The sequence below is a fragment of the Notolabrus celidotus genome, chromosome 12, assembly GCF_009762535.1.
Source record: "Notolabrus celidotus isolate fNotCel1 chromosome 12, fNotCel1.pri, whole genome shotgun sequence".
Taxonomy (NCBI): domain Eukaryota; kingdom Metazoa; phylum Chordata; class Actinopteri; order Labriformes; family Labridae; genus Notolabrus; species Notolabrus celidotus.
Genome location: NC_048283.1, coordinates 14070715 through 14089919, shown reverse-complemented (window position 1 = coordinate 14089919; position 19205 = coordinate 14070715). Strand labels below are relative to the sequence as shown.

The window sequence follows — 19205 nt, the reverse complement described above, 5'->3', positions numbered from 1 at the left end:
ACAAACCTATCTCCAGATTTACAATCTTGCAATTTTCAAACAGGTTCCCCCCATGGTTCACCAGGAACACTGACCACAATTTGTTGACTGTCATGATGTTGCAGAATTTTCATAGTGGCTATGCAGGTTTTGGTGGTGGTTAGAGGAATGCAGACAGGCCTGGTGATAGTAGAGAGAGATACAGTGTATGCAGGGATTACGGACTGGACCATTGTCCCTTCACTTTTAAGGTGACAGAATACAATCGATTATTTCAGATCACCATAATAAAGGAGCTCCTGAGCCAACGGTGAGTTTAATCTTTCAAGTGTTACTTTCTCTGTGGGAGCCCTCGCCTGCGGTTACAGACTACCTGCTCATTAAAGCCTCATTCTGTCTGTCCTACCTGAACTCTCCACCCTTTAATTCTCAGTGCTTCCACAGGTCTCCTCCCTCATGGCTCAGTCGTATATATTGGTGACACCACCAGGATTTCACTTCTCCACAGGATCATTTTAAAAGTGTTGTGTCAGATTTTGACAGAGTGTTATACTGGAATATGAACCAAAGTTGAGAAGCAGGACTTTCACTTTCTAAGGGTAAGACTGAGACTGTCTTTTGTTTTTGGCACTTATATGGTATTTCATTTTGAGAAGTAACTAAAACAAAATGAACGCATGTTCAAGGCCTGAATGTAATCACTGACTCTTGCGGCTCCTACGTCTTGGTTTTTTATTTTCTCCTTCGGTGCAGATTTTACCTCTCCTCTTGTACTCCTTCCAGTCAGACATCAGGTGTCCATGTCTCCTTCTCTGGCCAGATCTGCTCCCAGCGAGCTCAACCATTGGTGGAGCCAGCTGAGATTTCGCCTTCAGAACAAAAAAGGATGGAACGAGATGTTGGATGAGACGTTTTTACTCTACACCAAATAGTAAGACATCATGGAAGACATTTTTTTTTCTGATGTATGCTACACAAATTAGATCATTACGTAGCTGATACCACGCAGGTGTAAAGGTGTATAAAAGTATATATATTTTGTATTGTTTTTCTCTCAGCATAAACGACATTCCTCTATTCTACGCGGCTAAAAAGAACAGTGTTGGCTGCATCAAGAAACTTCTCAGTTGTGCTTCCACTAACATCTTTGAGAGAGGTGAGGCTTCACTGATAGTTCACTTCACTGTGTGGTGATATAAGGGTTTCTTCACTGTTGGTTGTAATCTGTCACTTTATAACCCTTTCCCTTAGGGGCTCTGGGTGAGACGGCACTTCATGTTGCGGTGATGAACGATAACCTGGACGCAGCTGAGGCTCTGATGGACGGGGCTCCTGAACTCATCAACGAGCCCATGACCTCCGAGCTCTTCCAAGGTTGACAATCATAGAGTCCCATAAACAAGCACAAATACATCATACAGTTTGGATTTTTAGAGACATGTTCAGGGGTAGAAGTGGATAAGACGATGTAGAAAATTTAAGAGGCTGGCTGAGATAAGACATTAGAGATGAAGAAAAGAAGACGAAGAGAGAAAGGTGGATTAGAGGAAGTGTAAGAGATCAATAATCATCTCTCAAGGTCTCAAAGTGGCTTCAAATATGGTTCATTATATTGAACAATTTATATTGAAGATTATCATTCAGGATGTAAGATGGATGAGATGCCTGTAAGGTTAATCAGGTAAAAGTGCTGAAAACAGTTAACTGACTCTGCTCTCCTGCTCTGTCTCAGGTGTTACTCCTCTCCACATCGCTGTGGTGAATCAGAACATCAACCTGGTTCATCTTCTGATTAGTCGTGGAGGTGACGTGGCCACACCTCGAGTCACAGGTCTGTACTTCAGGAAGAGGATAGGAGGTCTCGTGTACTACGGTGAGTCAGCACACTTACTGTGAAATGGGGGTTTCTGATTCCATGATTGTCCTTAATGAGTGTAAATGAAAGAGAAGAGGAGGTTATTTTTATTTTCATGGTGAATGACACAAACCAGTGGTGTTGATTAAAATAAATATTGGTCAACAGGGGAGCACATCCTGTCTTTTGCTGCGTGCGCTGGGAACGAGGACATTATCAGCATGGTTATCGAGGCAGGAGCCAGCACAAGAGTCCAGGATTACCGCGGTAGGAAATACAGCCTCTCCCATATTTTTACATCGATGTGTCAGTCTGTTATTAAATCTATCTATACCTTTCTGTCTTGTCTTCTTGTTCCTATTGGCTCTTGTCTCTACACTACTTCCCCCCCTTGTTTTCTGTCTAGGTAACACAGTACTTCACATTTTGGTCCTGCAGCCCAACAAGACGATTGCATGCCAGGCCATCGAACTCATCATGACACGGGATGCAGAGCTGGACCAGTCAGTGCCACTCGACATGGTGCCAAACTTCAGAGGCCTCACACCTTTCAAACTGGCCGCAAAAGAGGGAAACATTGTGGTGAGTGCAGCCTGGTGGGGCTCACCGGGTGGAAGATGGAGCAGATTGTTTATGTAATCCTATCCTATGTGTGTCTCAGGTATTTCAGCACCTGGTTAATAAAAGGAGAGTAGTGCAGTGGAGTCTGGGCCCTTTGACTTCTAACCTGTATGACCTGACCGAGATTGACTCGTGGGCTGATGACATGTCGGTGCTGGAGCTCATCGTTGGCAGTCACCAGAGAGAGGTAACAGCCGAAGGGGAAATCTGGTACATTTATAGAGATACGAAGATATGTGACTCTGATGCAATATTTTTTAAACAATATCTTTATTGACTTTTCCATGTACATTGTGCATTACACAGACATAAATTTTACATTATCATTTTATACAATACAAAAGTAATTTTTTGTTATTTTCTCCCAAACAAACAAAACACCCCTTCCCACCCACATTCATCTCTCTCTCAAAGTCTGTTAAACACACAAGACAGAATCTTTGTTACATTTATAGGTACCTTGAATAAAGTAAATTATACATCCACATATACAAAAATGTAAGTTACACCAGTTCTCACTGTCATCTTTTTTTTCTGGGATCTACCACAAGTCCGTATAAGTATCTCAGTCTTGGTTTTCAGCTTGTATATATCTACCTATATCTCCACTTTTAATATGATCATTAAATGGTTTCCAGATTCCTTCATAAACTGTTAATTTGTTTTTCAAGGTTTACGTTATTCTCTCCATTGACATACATTGTGCCATATTTCTAATCCAAGCACCGATTATAGTTGCATCAGTTTTCTTCCATTTAAAGGCCAATGTTTGTTTCGCTTGCAGTATAGCAAAATCAATAAACTTGCATTGCTTGGTTCTCAAATTAAGACCACTCGGAATCATGTGTAACAAGATCATCTTGGAGTCTACTGGAATGGTTACTGACAAAATAGTACTGACTTTATTGATCATCTCCCTCCAGAAGTTCCTAACTCTGTCACACTCCCAAATGCAATGTATAAAGATTCATTGAGCATCGTTACATTTAAAGCAACTCTCGGGTATATTGCTGTTATATTTATTCAATTTGACCAGGGTTACAGAAGTCTACATTAACCATTTATATTGAAGCTGATGCAAAATTTTAAAATATATGTTTTGCTCTCTAGGCAAGAGGAATCCTGGAGGTGACCCCTGTGAGGCAGCTGGTTAGTCTGAAGTGGAACCTGTATGGAAAACATTACTTCAGGTACAAATGATGTCAGTGACCGAAGTAAAACATCTGAACAGTACTCATATCTAGTCTTGTTTAACAGGGTTCTCTCTCTATCTCTCTATCTATCTATCTCTATCTCTCTTTCTCTCTCTCTCTCTCTCTTTTGCATCAGGCTGCTGATGTTGTTGTATATCCTGTACATTGGGACCTTCACTCTGTGTTGTGCATATCGCCCTCTAAAGGATGCTCCAGAGAACTACACAAAGTCAGACATGGACAAGACTATCCGAGTTCAGAAAACACTTACTGTGAGTTAGAGTTATGAATATATTAATGTGATATTTATTTTGTGTTGTTATATAAATTAAGTTTATAAATCATATAAATCAATATATTGGAGTACAACTGTACTTAAATTAGGCACCTCAAATGTGTTCATCGTGACTAAATAAAACATTGTATGTATAGAGTACAGATATGGCAGAAATTGTTTTTTATTATATTTTTAATTGATTTATAATCATGCACAAAGTGTTTGGATACTGTCAAGATAGAGCTTTATGTTAGAAACTGTATATATTAAACTGTATATACTACATATAGTTTACTTCTGTGTGTATGCGTGTGCGTGTGTGTACGTGTGTACGTGTGTTTGGTTGTTTGCCATGACACTTACCATCAAACATTACTTTCTTACCATTAAGATGAAACACTTAAACAGGTTTACCTGTAATTAAAGGTGAACCCTGTTTATGCATAATCTGTATCTATTTCTATCCATGCAAATGAAGAATAATCTAAATTGAATTCTAAGACCATTACAAAACCACAAAACGCCCTAATATGACTCATCATTTCTTTAGTAGGCATGTGTAGAAGTGTACACCTGCACATCACACTGTATATTAATATTCTCTAATAATAATGTGCTTTGAATATAAAAGACTCTGTATTTGTTCTCTCTTTGCCTCAGGAAAGTTATCTAACATATCAGGACAACCTGCGGTTGGTGGGTGAGATCATCAGTGTCCTGGGAGCTTTAGTCATCCTGCTGCTGGAGGTGAATTTATGAACAGTGTCACCTTATATTCTGCATGGTCATGCATGGGCATAATTTAATGTGTTTTGCTTACAACCCTTTTATTAATCCCCTCTTCCAACAGATCCCTGATATACTGAGAGTGGGGGCAAAGCGCTATTTTGGCCAGACAGCACTGGGAGGCCCCTTTCATGTTATCCTGTGAGTAGAAAACATTGACTCCACAGTAGAATAAAAACACCTTTGAGCAGTTTAATTTAGTACATGGTTCTTAAAAATGTAACCTTTATGCTTCTTGTCCAGAATCAGCTACGCCTGTCTGGTGGTGCTCTTGGTCGTGTTCAGAGCCTGTGGGGTGCAGGGAGAGGCTGTGGTGATGGCGGTGTGTTTAGTCCTCGGCTGGTGTAACGTCATGTTCTTCGCACGCGGTTTTGAAATGCTTGGTCCTTACGTCATCATGATACAAAAGGTAAGACTCAGGTTGGACACAGTGGTAGTGACAAATCCTCTGAAAGACAGCCTGACACTTGAACTAATGATTTTGGGATTCATTGAAATCCCTAACTAACGTAAGAGCTGGTTACAGAACACATGTGAAAGAATGTTTGCCATGCCCAGACCACAACTAACTCAGGCCTCAATTAACCTACAAGTTAGTTATTCTAGTTCAACACAAATGCAAACACAAAAAAATAAAAAATATGTCTACAGACACTTACCTTGTGTCTTCAAGGGGCTCCAAGACAGGAAATATTTCACTCTGACCATTTATTTTACCATTTTCCTTAGAAAATTAAAACTGTATTTCATCTTGCTAACCCTGAGTCATATGTCTGAGTGAAATGGCTGTTGAATGAATGTTGAAGTGGATGGGAGCTCACAAGTTGAAATAATTAGTGACCTGTTTCACTCCTGTGCTAAAATGTTTTGGAAGCAGATCTTTTCTTTTGTTTTTCTGGGTTTTGAGGAACACCTGTGTTTGCAAGCTGAGCCACTGTGTGTCTCATTTCCCTCTAGATTATATTTGGAGACCTGACAAAGTTCATGTGGCTGAGTTTCATTGTGCTCATCGGTTTTTCCACCTGTGAGTATATTCTGGGCGACATGCACAAATCTTTAGCCCTCACAATGCCTTTAAGACGAGAGATCATCACGTTTTCGACTTTTCTTCTTCCTCACATACTTTTATATCTTTTCATCTCAGCTCTGTGGATGGTATACATGACCCAGGAGCCTGAGTCCATTCCTGCATATCGTTCCTTCCCGGTCACCCTCTTCTCCCAGTTTGAGCTCAGTGTGGGCCTCATAGATCTGCCAGTGGACCACACCATCGCCACCCCGCCGATCGTCCATGTGCTGCACTGCGCCTTCTCAGTGGTCTCCTACATTCTGCTGCTGAACCTGCTGATAGCCATGATGAGTGATACACACTGGAGGGTGGCCCAGGAGAGAGATGAGCTCTGGAGGACTCAGGTAAACAGAAGTGCTGCAGAAACACCTCATTATTTTGTCCTTGTGTGGTGTGGTGTGGTGTGGTGTGGTGTGGTGTGGTGTGGTGTGGTGGGGTGGGGTGTGGTGTCATGGTTACAGCTGTTATGATGTTGTTTAGGTGGTAGCCACAACTTTGATGCTGGAGAGAAGGCTGCCTCGCTGTCTGTGGCCTCGGCTTGGAGTGTGTGGGCTCAACTACGGTCTGAGGGAGCGTTGGTATCTCAGGTAGGAGAAACTGATGTACCATGAAAAAGGACAAAGAGACAAATTCTAAACGCCTGAAAACGTGACTTGAAATCCCCCCAAATTACGAAAGGTTGTTTCAGTCTGATGCTGATGGGCCATGTCTGGTAAGCTTTATGGTATTGGTTATGGTTCCAACTTTAGATCTGCTAAATATTTATATTGAACATATAGTGGTTTATTAAGTCTGAGAAAAAATATATAATGGCATTTGTGACTGTAGCTACAAATTGTCATGTTCATAACATTTTTTATTTATTTCATATATTATTTAAAAGGACCATGCATATTAATTAACACTTCTGTAAATTCCAGAATAAGCCAAAAGGCTAGTTTAGAACCGTAGTCCCTTGCCAGATGTTAAAAAGGCTCCCTAAAAAGATCAAGATTAAACAAAGATAAAATAGAGTAAAATAAGATCAAATAAGAAGGTAGAGGAGAAACCAAAACACAACAAAAAAAAAGAGAAGAATAGAAAAGTGCAAATAGCACCATACGATTAAAAATGACTAAAAGCTACATAAGTACATGATATGACAGTCTTTCAGAAAGTGTCCATGGACATAAAATACATGGAGCAAGACAATCAGGAAGCAGCAATAAGGAGATCCTTATCAAGTCCATAAAATTGAACTTAATATAGTTGCAACAAGAGTTACTATTGAGTTACATTATAGAAAATGCTGGTCTCCCTTGAAATTGATCCAGTCTTGTAACCACCAGCAAATATACCAGCTTCTGCTGCTTCATTTCTAAATGTGTCTCTTCTGAAACATGGAAGGCGATAATACTTTTTTTTTAATCTCGGTCCATTGTCATCTGTCGTCTTTGCAGGGTTGAGGACAGAAACGACCCAATGTTCCAAAAGATGCGTCGTTACATCAAAGCTTTCTCCAAAGAGGACGAGAAGGACGAAAAGACAGACGCAACAAAGGGATCAATGTCAGGAACCCCAAAGCTCAGACCTAAAAACAGAGGAGGCTACAACAAGAGGAGGTCAATGACAGGCTGGCAGATGATCCGCCACAGTGCTCTGGGTTTGGAGATGGAGATGGAGGAGGCAGAAGAGGACCAGGACATCAAATACGTCTAAGAAGAGACGATCAGTGTAAAAAAAAAAAACAACAACCTGTGAAACCAGGACTCAAATGGTTTTATTTATCTGTATAGTAAGTGGTGCAATCGTTCTTGCAGTATTATGCTATAGAAAAAAGTGTGTTATTTTTATAGCCATATAAAAAATGTGTAGCAGTAATAAATGTTAAGCTGAAACAAAGTGAAACTTAGACATTATACTTAATTTATAGTGCAAAGAAATTTTTATATGAGAATAAAACTATGTTAAAACGAATATACTGGCCCTCATTTTTACAAAGAAATTTTACAGCAGGTTATGAAACGAAACAGTGTATAAGTCAGATGTACCATTATCAGAGTTTATATTTCACTAAAGCTTGCTGTATAAATTGGACCAAATAAAGCTACAAAACAATCTACAAAAAGATTCAAAAACAGCAATTCAAGCTTCTATTAATAAACTACACTCTTGCTTGTTTGATCATAATGACGTAATTAAAAATGTGATATTAGAACAGTAACTTCAAATGTTATTCAAGAGTTGATTCTGAAACACTGAGTAGATTTAATTCCATCAATAAAGTATCTGCTTTCAGATCCACAGCTGACAGATGAAGTAGGAGGAAGCTTGGCAGGAAGCTTTGGCCCAGTTCTTCTCAGGTGGACTTTGACTTTTGAGGATCCCACAATCCGCATCTGACGTAACATCTTCCCAATAACTGCAAGCAAAAGAAAGTAATATTTAGCTTACTATTACATAAAGACACATAAGTTTACACAGCCACCCACTGGCTTTTTGGCTGCCATTATGTTGGTGTTTTGGAGCTAGAAGTGAGGTTAGAGGAACAAGGGTCTAGCAAAAAAAAAAAACAAGTCATCAGCTAATGCTAGTTCTAGCTTGATTGGAAAGTTGCATCAATAAATCAAGGTAAACTAATTCAGATGCACATTTTGGCCAGCCAAAAAAATACTCTTTGAACAAACTGTTCTTATTAAAGGAACAGCTGACTCATTTAAGTTTCTTTAAATACACTCAAAAGCTAAACATGGCATTTTTAGACTTACTTCATAGCAAAAACTCAAAAAAGGAACAGTAAACATTTTCACAATTGCCTGGCTTTGGCCTCCATTTTATTCTAAATAGGACCATAAATTATAAACTGTTCTTATCAGGCTGTGTTGAAATCAAGCGGTCTAAAAATATGAGTCCAATGCGGAAGTACTAAAAACTGCAGTTCATCAAGGATCCGCTTGAGGCTGGCTCCGGAAGTACCGGAAACCACATACACATCAATTTGTAGTCTGGATAGCTAATTTCTCGATCAGCACACACTGTAGAGGGGGTGAATTTTTTTCTAAGGTGGCAATTTCAAAGATATTGAGATTACGAGTCTTCCAATGAGAGGCACAGCTGACTTCATTGACAGGCGGGAACACTGTAGCTGTTGGCTAGGAGGCTCAAAAAGCCCGCCTCTTTACTTCACAATCTCTCAGCAATATGGCTGCCACCGACGATTAGCCTCAAAACAGCGCTTAAGAAACAGATGGGTGACGTCACGGATCCTACGTCCATATTTTATACAGTCAATGGTTAAATGGATTATAAATTGGCACTTTACAGCATGTAATTGTGAGTAAAATGATTACTGAGGTAAAACATCAATATGATGATTAATGTTCTCAAATGTTTAGATGCAACTGGATTTCTTTCTGCAACAGGTAGAGTTGCATGAAGAGTTTTTTTTTCTTTACTAGAAAGAAAACTTTAAGAGAAAACATAAAACAGCCTGGAAATTTGGGACTTTGCTGATATGACTAAAAAATCCCTAAAGAGAGCAAGGACAAGGCCACAAAGGGAAAAAAAACAACCCCTGTAGACACAAACAATGTTACTGGACACTATCCTGTTACTCAATAATTTAAGCTCTGTTGAAAAATCACCTCTTTCCCAGCACTTTGTTGTTGACCCAACCCCATGTTGGTCCTGTCTGTCTCAGCCCGATCCAGTATTTCAGGTTCCCCTTCTGGGTCAGAAAAGTCTGGAGGAGATAGAGTGTCATTGACATTCATAAATCTTTCCTTGCATGATTTCATTTACAGATTCAGGTAAGGAAGTGATTTCCGATCTACCTGAATATCTGGGCTGGTAATAACAGCCAGTGATCCTCCTCTAGAGCTGCAGTTTCTCTGGCTCTCATCCCAGCTCAGCCTGAAGGTGGACAGGTAAAAACATGATCGACCGAAAGTCAGCCAGCCATCAGCGCACTGCCGGCAACCCAGATCTGAAAGAAGAGAGAAAATACTCAAAGAAGGAAACACTATGTCTTTGTGCAAATGTGGCCTACTTTTTGGGGGGAAGATAGGGAGGGTATACTTGTGAGTAAAAGAGTGTATTTTTGCATGTATGAACAAGAGGAAACAAGCTGATTAAAGCTCTCTAGTTTTAATTAGAAAATGTTCTCTCATAACAAGCACATGATCCAACTTCCTTCAAGGCTTGTCTGAGTAACAATTTGGGCCTATGTGAAAGCAGAACTGACTCTAAAAAGACAGGGATTGAGAAGGAGCCTCTTCTTTTTCTCTGATCTAGATGTTTCTTTGGCTTCATCCAGATGTCCTGCATTGCATTTCTCCACCAGGCATCGCACTCACATTGCAGCTTCACGTTGGGGAAGAGAGCCTGGCACTGGTTGAAGCCACAAGTTGGAGCACTCTCCTTGTTTAGTACTGTGGTGCCCTCTCTGTCTGGGCAGGCTGTGGATCCACTTTGAACTAGAAAACAGAGACGGGGGAGGAGTTATGAGGGAGAAAGGGTGACGCCTGCGGGCTGCAGAAGTGCAAAAGAATACTTATTGTTCTTCTATCGTCTGTTTTATGAGCAAATCAAGGATAGAAGCAAAGACATCCTAATCTGCATTTGCTATATTCTTTATTTCTACACAACAGAATATAATAATATATCCAGATAATAATCCAGCTGGCAGTGGGTTTTTTTTTCTGCTCTGATACATGTATGGCTGCAGACACTCACGTTTCATACTGAGGAGGATGACGACCAGCAACAGCACCAGGCAGATTATTGTGAGGATTACACATGCAAGACGGTATAGCCATGTCTTTCCCTTTGTCTGTGTGTCTAAACAAGGAAAAAAAACAGTTAGTGAGACCTTTTTACACACACAACACACACTTAAGCTAAGCTAACTAAAAAAAAATGCTCTGGCCTACCTTTCTTCCCCTCCAGTTCAACAGACAACTCAGACTCTGATGAGGAATTTGCACTGGCTTTATATTTTTTATCCTCGCCATAACCGCGGCAGAATTTGATGTACATGAGGAAAAGAGTCCTGGGACTTGTTTAGCTGACCTGCTCCGTCTGCCTGCTCTTTTAAGACACTCCCTTCCTTGTCTTATCACCATAACAACACTGACATCACTGAGTCCTAAATATTCAGGGAGCACAATGCACTGCCTTGTCCTTCAATTCCCCAAAACTTTTCCTGTTTTGTATTTTTGATTAAGAGGGAGGGAGAGGAAGACACAGATAATAAGGCCTGTAGACGCTGCAATTCAGCACGATAGGATGTCTTTCTCAAGGTTATTTCAGATGAGTGTTTGTATCAAACTCAGGTCAGAGACTGCATGTTCTGTCATCACTGATACGGATTTAAACTTTGCATAAGTGTTTAAAGAGTGATAAAAAGTGCAGCAAGGGAGAGTCAAATCAGGGCTTGAGCAGCACTTTGTAGACAGTCAGTCCCCAGTTTTATTCTACTCAGTACACTGCAAAAACTCAAAATCTTACCAAGTGAAATTGTCTCATTTTAAATTAAAATGTCTTCTCCCACTTAATTTAAGATACATTTACTTAACAAGTAACATTTGAGCAAGATACACTTTACTTGATTTAAATGCATTTTATTGGAGAATCTATAAGAAAACAGCTCCATTGATATAAGAAAGAAAGAAAGAAAGAAAGAAAGAAAGAAAGAAAGAAAGAAAGAAAGAAAGAAGAAAAGTTGATGTTTTTAAGGGTGGGTTACAGTTTTCAGGATCTGTTTCTTCTAAATCAGATAAAAATATACATACTCAAACTACATGCACACAATGAAACACCTACTTTAGAGCATAGCTGGCTTATCCTAAAAAAAACAACATGACTGAATATTAGTATATCCAGCTCACTATGAGAAGACATCATATTTCAAAATGCTCAAATTAAACTTTGTAATCTTATTTCAAGTACAAGATGGTCTTAAACCTAGAGAAGTGTCGCTATAATACAACTCAAATTAAGGTGAATATATCTCAAATGAAGAAGTTGACATGAAATGTATTAGTGCAGAAATCTTTTTTTTTTGTGAAAAAATACTAATTGTTATCATTGCTGGCTTATTCTGAGACACTAAGCTTTATCATAATGGTAAAATATTACTTCAAATACATTTTCCCTGCTAATATTAAGATCACAGTTTTCTAAATATTCAGTCTTATTTTAAGAAATCTTACCAAGCAAATTTTCACTTGTTCTATTGGCAGATTTCTTTGCTTATTTTAAGGTAAAAGTACCTTGAAATACGTTTTTTTTCCTTGTTTTGGAGGGGCATTTTTTTTTCCAGTGTTAAAGTTCCTTTAAAACAAGCTGATTTAATTTTTGCCAATAAATTAATTACAGTCTGTGGCACAGCAATGACAACAAGGTAATTTTGTAGGGAAATTTTAGAGTAAGTCATTGTAATAACGACATTAGAATAATGGTACGTGTTTTTTTCTTGTACACTAAATATAGTTTTGGGGAACTTGGGTTTAATGTGTTTCCTTCAAAATAGTTTCATAAACTGACGAGCTTTGATGCCACAATACTTATTTTTTTCTTGGTCCTTTTTTTTTTTTTATTAATTCATGAGATATTACAAAAGTCACAGAGCAGACCAAGAGTGTGCTGAATGGACAAATAGTTTTTGGTATCTGATACTGCAGTTAAAGGCAGGTTACACTGTATCAAAGGATAAAAGACAGAAATCTGCTTTCCTATCAAGCAACACGATGAAAATGTAAGACTTTTCAGGTAAACAGTGAACTATATAACATACTTGAAAATAAAATACTTGTGATAATATTTCTTTTTTATCCAAGGATTTGCAGATGTCATATTAGCACAGGTGTTACTGATAATGCTAAGAACGGTTCTGTCTCATTCAAGAGTATAAATAAGCCATGACAGTGTAACATTCAAGGATGTAGCTGAAGCAGCCTTCATTAATTTCATTAATAAAACATTTAGTTTATTCCTTCAGTCTTTCTATGTTGTCTGTGCTAAGTCTAAGATATATCTGGCTTTCCATATTTGATGTTTTAAAAATTCAAATACATTCACATTTATGATTGTAAGTTTTGTTTCCAGATGAGGAAAAACATGTTTGTCACAAACAATAGTTAAGTATTATGTGGTCTAACTCCTTTGCTTTAAAATATTAACAATGAATAATAATTAAATCTAATTAAAATTAAAAGTAAATAATTAGTTATAAATTATTACAAATGGTAAAGACTTCAAAATGTACTTTAGGCTTATTTCCCTGCAGAATTACCCACAACAGTTGGTGTAAACTTTTTCAACCAACTTCTGCTTTCTTTTAATTTGTCCTCATCAGTTTTCGGGAAAGCACTTATATCATCAGTTTTTGATGTGCAGTGAAGTGCCAGACAGAGAAAAACTGAAACAAAGCACTTCAATGTTTTTTTAACTTCAAATTGATATTTAAAAAAAACATAAAGCAGTTAGATTATGAGAAAATAAAAAAGTGTTGTAGTTTGCAGTGCTGTGTGATCTGTGTTTTCAGAAATTAACAGACAGACGGTCTGGCTTACAGTCATAACAAAAGATACTGGTCTCATCATCCTTTTATTAAGAACTTTACCTTCTCCTGTTTTTTCCAGAGCGGCACTGTGAAATGTTTCTTCGTAGACGTTCTCAGTTGCACTAAGTAGTTTAGTGTAGTGCTGTGGTTTTGCTTCCTCTAATGCCAAACAAAAATATAGACAATCACAGTTAATAGAGATATAAACATCTGGAATTTTCTTGTAAATGTTCAATGCATTAATAAAAAAATAACAGTATCATATCATTTGGGTTTTTTTCATCACAGAGAAAAGAAATGTGCCCTTCTCAATTTAGTGCGAGTGTTCATTTCCGTTCTACAATCAATGCATGTATTCTATCCTTATAATCTAGGACAGAGGCCCTCAATAGGCGGCCCCCGGGTGAGAGTCCACTGCTGAGTGCAATTTTTAATTTTAACTTTCATTTATGGAGCAGTTCACATATTGGCACTGAAACAGCTGTAGGACCCTAGAATCCACGAAAACGTGTGTTCCAGGTTTGCTGCTCAAAGCAAAGTGGACGGTGAAAATCAGCGATTGAAAGAAGAATGGAGTGAAACTTTTGAATTCACTCACCCTCCAACCACCACAAGACCCATGTGCTTAATATGCCAGGAGACTATAGCTGTGCTGAAGATTTCCAATTTGAAACGGCATTATAAGACAAAGCATGGGAATTTTGAGGAGACATTTCCTCAAAATTCAGAGGTAAGAACTACAAAATAAATGCACTGAAATCATCATATCAAGCTGCAAGCAGGACTCTTGACACATCTATGGCACAGAAACACACAACATTTACAGTTGTGCGCATAATACCCTGGCAGAATGTATGATTTCTTGGGTAGCTTCTGTTGTCATTATGATATAAAAAGAGTAAACACAGTTGTTTGATAATAATTTGCTTCACCCAACCACTAACCATGAGTGAAAAAAAAAGGTTTTCTCTTATCTTTCATATTCTCTGAAAAATTGCCAAAAAAGTCACAAATTCTGCCAGGGTATGTAAACTTTTGAGCAAAACGACCTCGTTAAATGGACCTTTGGTTCATTGAAAAAATTATTTGTGGCCCTTCAAGATTTGTGTTTGAGTACCCCTGATCTAGGATAACCAGATTTGGTTAAATTTGCCGTACCTTCAGGTTCAGCCTCCACCATTAGTTCAGCAGCTCCTTCATCCTCTTCTTTTCCTTCTCCCTGGGCGGTTATATCTTGCATCTCCATGACTCTTTTCTTGTGTGTTTCTAGGTTTCGATTTGACATGGAAGTCTTTTGAACTTGCCTAATCAGCTGACAAAGAAGTTATGTAACCTCAAACTGAGGATACCAATGATGGACCAAAACAGTTGCTTGTGATTTCTAAAAACCCATTTAAAAAAAAAAAACTGCTCAAAAATATTCCCTCACTGAAATCAGTCTAGAAAGTATATGACTCATCATATTGGTAAGACCAAACACTTCCCCATGAAGATTTCTCTTTCTGTATTTTCTCTTTCTGTATTTGCTCTTCTGCTAAACAACACGTGACAGCGTTTTGCGGGAAGGCTCTGGTGTTTGTAAATATCTTCCAAACTTACTCAATAAGGATTTTACTTTATGACTGATATTAAGATTCACATGTGCCACTCTTTACTATGATAGAGCCAAATATATGAAAAAAAATTACATTTGGTGAGAAAGTTGAGCAAAAATGTTGTTTGTAAGTTCTTCTTTGACAATGTTTTGGTATAGCAAATATATAAACAACATAGCTACACAACGGGAAATAATCAATCACAAATGTATTTTGCACAAATGCATTTTCATCTTTATTTTCCACAAAAGTTTATGATATTAATTTACAAAAACAAAATACTATTTGCATTAAATACAGACGACTGAGAAAGATAATGAGAGACCCCTCAACATAATTTTGATCAATTCCTCTTGCGGTGCATTTCTCCTTTTCCTGTTTCCTCTATTACCAAGTAAGGAATCAACCCAACTCTCCGTGTTCTATAAGGGCTCTACATTATATTACACTCACCCTGAAATACTGTCATAGTTAAACCCATCAACAACCCCTCTGCCTTGAGCGAAGCCTTCCATTCACCGGTAATGTACTGTAGTTACTTATCAAAACTAATACAAAGAATAATAGTGGCGTGAAGCATTACAAACAACCTTAACTCTTTATTCCGTTGACAGTCTCACTCTTTCTCATTCTCTCACTCTCTTTCTTTCTCCAGTCTTTTGTCCTCTCTCAGGCACCATACACGCTCTCATTACTGTAGGTCATGTAGAGGAACAGGTCCTCTTCGTGATGCTCCTGGAAGAAAACCAAGCAGAGAAGAATGCAGAATTGAGCATGACACGTGATCTTAAGCATGTGCACGTAGACAGACACACCCACAAAACTACATTAACGTGAACGCACAAACTCTTTCTTTTATTATGTCTGGTTTCTAAATCACTTTCAATATGACTATGCAATTCTACAGTTTATATCGGTTAAAAAGTTTCCAGGCTCCAGTCAGGCAACTTCTCAGAAACAAAAAGTGAAGTAAAATTGATGTCTCAGCAGACTGGTTGGTGTGAGAACATTTAAGGCAGTTGTGTACTGTAGGCAGGGTGAAAAGGTCAGTGTATAAGCTGACACTTTGTATTTATGATGCTGTTGGTAAACATGTGTGTACTCATGCCAGTAATTTGTGGAGGGATTCTCCTGTGAACTGCAGTTACCTCATATACAGCAGAGAGAGGGGAGCTGGATGGGGGAAGGGAGTTGTTGACGAAGAAGAAGAGTGCCTCCTCCGGTCTCAAAGACACGCGCTGACGGATCAGGAAGCACAACTGGCCCACTAAAAAAAAAAACCAGGAAGACAGCGAGACGGTCAGCAAGTGTCACGGTCGTAAGGTTCATTTCATGTAAAGAGGAAGAAAGCAAGAAACTGATGGGGGTGGCCCTTTAACTTCATTTTATTATATTTCATGTTATCGTATTTAATTTAATCTAATTTTATTTTATTCTGTTTTATTTGTACTCATATCTTATTTTATTCCTTCTTCTATTAATATTTTGACTTTCTTACATACTGTTTTTAAGAGCTCTGTAATGACCGAATTTCCCTCTCCGGGATAAATAAAATATTTCTGATTCTGATTCAGGTCAGTTTGGAGACTGTTTCAGGGATGGTAAAGTGTATTAGAAGTAGAAAGTTTCAGGCCAGTCAAGGAGCCATGAAGTCAAGGCCATGTGAAGCAATCTGTGCTGGTAAAAAAAAATCTTGTTTGAGCATGAATCCTTTTTTGCATGAATGTTTGTGTGTTTTTCACCTGTTAAATCTGAAGGAACTAGATACTTTTTCTTGTCCAGTTCAGGAGCTCGTGACCTTGAGGACCTCTCCACAATGATCTGTTTAAAAGAAACCAAGAGAAATACGGCGTCACTATGAGATAGAGGGGGTGTGTTTATGTACAGAATTCTTAACAATACCCTTGGCATTAAAACTATGAAATTAAAGACGTAGCCTTCATCAAATAATTGTCTTAAAGTAAAGATCCTGCAGACCATAACCAAGTTTCACAAACTGAACATCAATATCATTTTTACCGGTATTTTGTCAGGATGCTTGGCCCGGACTCTCTCTCCCTCCGCTCTCCTCGTCTCAAGTGGTACTGTGCGCTGGTACTGACTGCCCATCTGAAAACAGCACCACATAACATGAAGTCCCTCACAATAGCATTATTTACTAAGCAGACAAAGGAGAAAGAGCACTGGCTGACTTCACCAACCAGTGCATTCAGTTACTAAGAGATACTGACAGCTTAAAGAGCACATCATTGTTCATTGCAACATGAGATGTTGGCATCTTTTTGATAAAGTGTAGTGTTGAGATCACATGAGGACTGGATGTTGTATAAATACACATCTGTTATCTGCTTTCTCAGTCTTGCCAATGCAAAGTCAACTATCTCTAAATCTGGTTGCATACAGCCACAGGTTATAACAGGCATTTTTACAATATTTTCTTTTATGTAAATGCAATTCGTTAAATCCCTGAATTCCTTCACTGAATTTGCCCCAAAAACATGAATATTTATTTTCAATCAATCAATTAAGCTTTATTTAAATAGCACCTTTCATAAAAATCAAATGCAACCCAAAGTGCTTTACAGCGATTAAAAAACAAGAAAAAAAGCAGAAATAAAACAATGGCAAGACATATTAGGGGAAGATACTACTACTACTACTACTACTAATACTAATAATAATAATAATAATAAATAATAATTATAATAATAATAATAATAATAATAATAATTTAAATAACATAAAATAAAATAGAGACTAATGCACACCAACAATAAAGTATGTGTAATTAAAATAAGTTAAAGCATAAAATTAAGAATAAAAATAGTTAAAATAAATAGATTTAAAAGGGTAAGGATAAGAGTTGAAAATAAAACTAAGGCTAAAAATATCAATAAAACTGAGTAGATAAATAAAATAAAAAAATGAATAAACAAATAAAAATAGAATAAGATAACAGTTAAAATTACTAAAATAACAAAGCAAGATTTAAATAAATTTTACAGTAAAAGGTAAGTAATAAAATTGTTGAACCCTACATAAAAACCAGTTTGAATAAATAGGTTTTTAGTTTACATTTGAAAGTCTCAATTTGATAAGTAAATGTGAAAGACCTGAAGGATATATGTTATACACTGTTTTTTTATTGGTATATTTATCTAAAACGTAAAAGGATCACTGAAAAATTATTCCTGGAACATAAAGTCTTGCAGGCCTTGTAAACAGCATAACCATGATTCCTCATTGTTTCTCACCAGAAATCAATGCTGCTGTTTACACCATAGACTGGTTTACACCCACTGACTGTGCTCCTGCTTTCCTTACTGATACTGCTGGAATACACTGCATTATCACAGGTGGGAGAGTGGAACTAGAAACACATCAATCCTTCCATATTATATCCCTACATAGTCAGTCACCTCTGACGGTCAACCTCATCATAGTTCTGGTTTTTCGGTGTGTATTTAAGATAAGGTGCGGTCACAAGACACCAGTATCTGGGGTCATCGTGAACCTCATGAGGCCACGTCACATTTCACAACAGGACTCAGATCACCCAAAAGCATTCCTAACAATAACTAGTTCACAGAAAGCAACTTCAATACCAATCAAAAACAGACTGCATACCAACTTCTCTCTGTGCACGTACAGAAAATAAAGGCAGATTATTCGATCTGTGTGCGTAATCAGCTGTTTGTCGTGCTAGCTCGTAACAGCAGCTAGTGCTAACAACGAGAAAAGACGTTACTGATCACATACCTTTAAGAAAGACAGAAACACGTTAAGATAGACGAATACAAATACACTCCACTGGTCCCTTGAGTCGTCGGCTCTCTCAAAGCGACACCCTGTGTGGTGAATTAAGCTGAAAAATACAGTTATAACGTGAGGGAATGTGATCTGTGTCAAAGATGTCGACTGTTCTATTGCTCAACAAAAACAACAACAAATACTGCAACGCCCGCCCAGCAACTCTGTGACCAATCAGAGAGCAGTCTTTTGATTGACAGCGGGATATGACCAATCAGAGGGAATAGAGGGCAGAGCTACTGTTCGTTTATTGGATGAGCTGGGGTGTCATTCTACACTTGTTGTTACCCACTTCTTTCTGTAAACGACGGCACAAACTGGGCCAGGCTGAGTGCAACTTTAGTAAGAACGATACAAAAACAATTTCTCCACAGAGCCAGAACCATGACTTCAATGTTTGGTATTGAAAATAAAATTTTGCATTGAAAACACACCCTAAAACTGAAAAGAAAAAAAAAACATTGGCATTGCAACACC

The 19205-nt window shown here is 38.0% G+C and overlaps 3 protein-coding genes across 4 annotated transcripts; 1 reads left to right on the top strand and 2 right to left on the bottom strand.

Moving 5' to 3' along the window:
* Positions 1-350: 350 nt before the first annotated feature.
* Positions 351-7690, top strand: trpv6 (transient receptor potential cation channel, subfamily V, member 6). Its single transcript, XM_034697238.1, has 17 exons — positions 351-578; positions 763-910; positions 1038-1135; positions 1231-1353; positions 1712-1852; positions 2003-2101; positions 2241-2416; positions 2496-2642; positions 3566-3645; positions 3785-3920; positions 4586-4672; positions 4776-4852; positions 4955-5120; positions 5669-5735; positions 5856-6124; positions 6261-6367; positions 7220-7690. Exons 2-17 carry the CDS (start codon positions 780-782, stop codon positions 7476-7478), a joined length of 2163 nt encoding a protein of 720 aa, XP_034553129.1. The 5' UTR covers positions 351-578; positions 763-779; the 3' UTR covers positions 7479-7690.
* Positions 7516-14598, bottom strand: si:dkey-26c10.5 (uncharacterized protein LOC563797 homolog). Of its 2 annotated transcripts, XM_034697320.1 has the most exons (7): positions 14482-14598; positions 13384-13482; positions 10494-10598; positions 10115-10234; positions 9593-9744; positions 9404-9501; positions 7516-8181 (listed from the first exon to the last, which is right to left on the bottom strand). In XM_034697320.1, the coding sequence occupies exons 1-7, from the start codon at positions 14567-14569 to the stop codon at positions 8055-8057; spliced, it is 789 nt and encodes a 262-aa protein (XP_034553211.1). In that variant the 5' UTR covers positions 14570-14598; the 3' UTR covers positions 7516-8054. The 2 variants fall into 2 exon arrangements, with proteins under 2 accessions (XP_034553211.1, XP_034553213.1); XM_034697322.1 differs by lacking the exons at positions 13384-13482; positions 14482-14598 and adding an exon at positions 10691-10866.
* Positions 14599-15493: 895 nt separating this feature from the next.
* Positions 15494-18876, bottom strand: zgc:92606 (uncharacterized protein LOC100000242 homolog). Its single transcript, XM_034697344.1, has 5 exons — positions 18678-18876; positions 16938-17027; positions 16661-16739; positions 16067-16185; positions 15494-15653 (listed from the first exon to the last, which is right to left on the bottom strand). Exons 2-5 carry the CDS (start codon positions 17025-17027, stop codon positions 15588-15590), a joined length of 354 nt encoding a protein of 117 aa, XP_034553235.1. The 5' UTR covers positions 18678-18876; the 3' UTR covers positions 15494-15587.
* Positions 18877-19205: the final 329 nt, after the last annotated feature.

Bases quoted from the DNA above. Each gene is read 5' to 3' on its own strand.
- trpv6 (XM_034697238.1), top strand. From the start codon at position 780: ATGTCTCCTTCTCTGGCCAGATCTGCTCCCAGCGAGCTCAACCATTGG. The intron at 911-1,037 runs GTAAGACATCAT...TTTTTCTCTCAG, and splicing joins TTTTTACTCTACACCAAATA to CATAAACGACATTCCTCTAT. The intron at 4,673-4,775 runs GTGAATTTATGA...CTCTTCCAACAG, and splicing joins TAGTCATCCTGCTGCTGGAG to ATCCCTGATATACTGAGAGT.
- si:dkey-26c10.5 (XM_034697320.1), bottom strand. From the start codon at position 14,569: ATGGAGATGCAAGATATAACCGCCCAGGGAGAAGGAAAAGAAGAGGAT. The intron at 10,599-13,383 runs GTAAAGTTCTTA...TTCCTTGTTTAG, and splicing joins TCTGGAAAAAACAGGAGAAG to ACACACAGACAAAGGGAAAG. The intron at 8,182-9,403 runs GTGATTTTTCAA...TTTTGCTTGCAG, and splicing joins AACAAAGTGCTGGGAAAGAG to TTATTGGGAAGATGTTACGT.
- zgc:92606 (XM_034697344.1), bottom strand. From the start codon at position 17,027: ATGGGCAGTCAGTACCAGCGCACAGTACCACTTGAGACGAGGAGAGCG. The intron at 16,740-16,937 runs GTAAAAATGATA...TCTTTTAAACAG, and splicing joins AGCATCCTGACAAAATACCG to ATCATTGTGGAGAGGTCCTC. The intron at 15,654-16,066 runs GTAACTGCAGTT...GTTTTCTTCCAG, and splicing joins CTCTCTCTGCTGTATATGAG to GAGCATCACGAAGAGGACCT.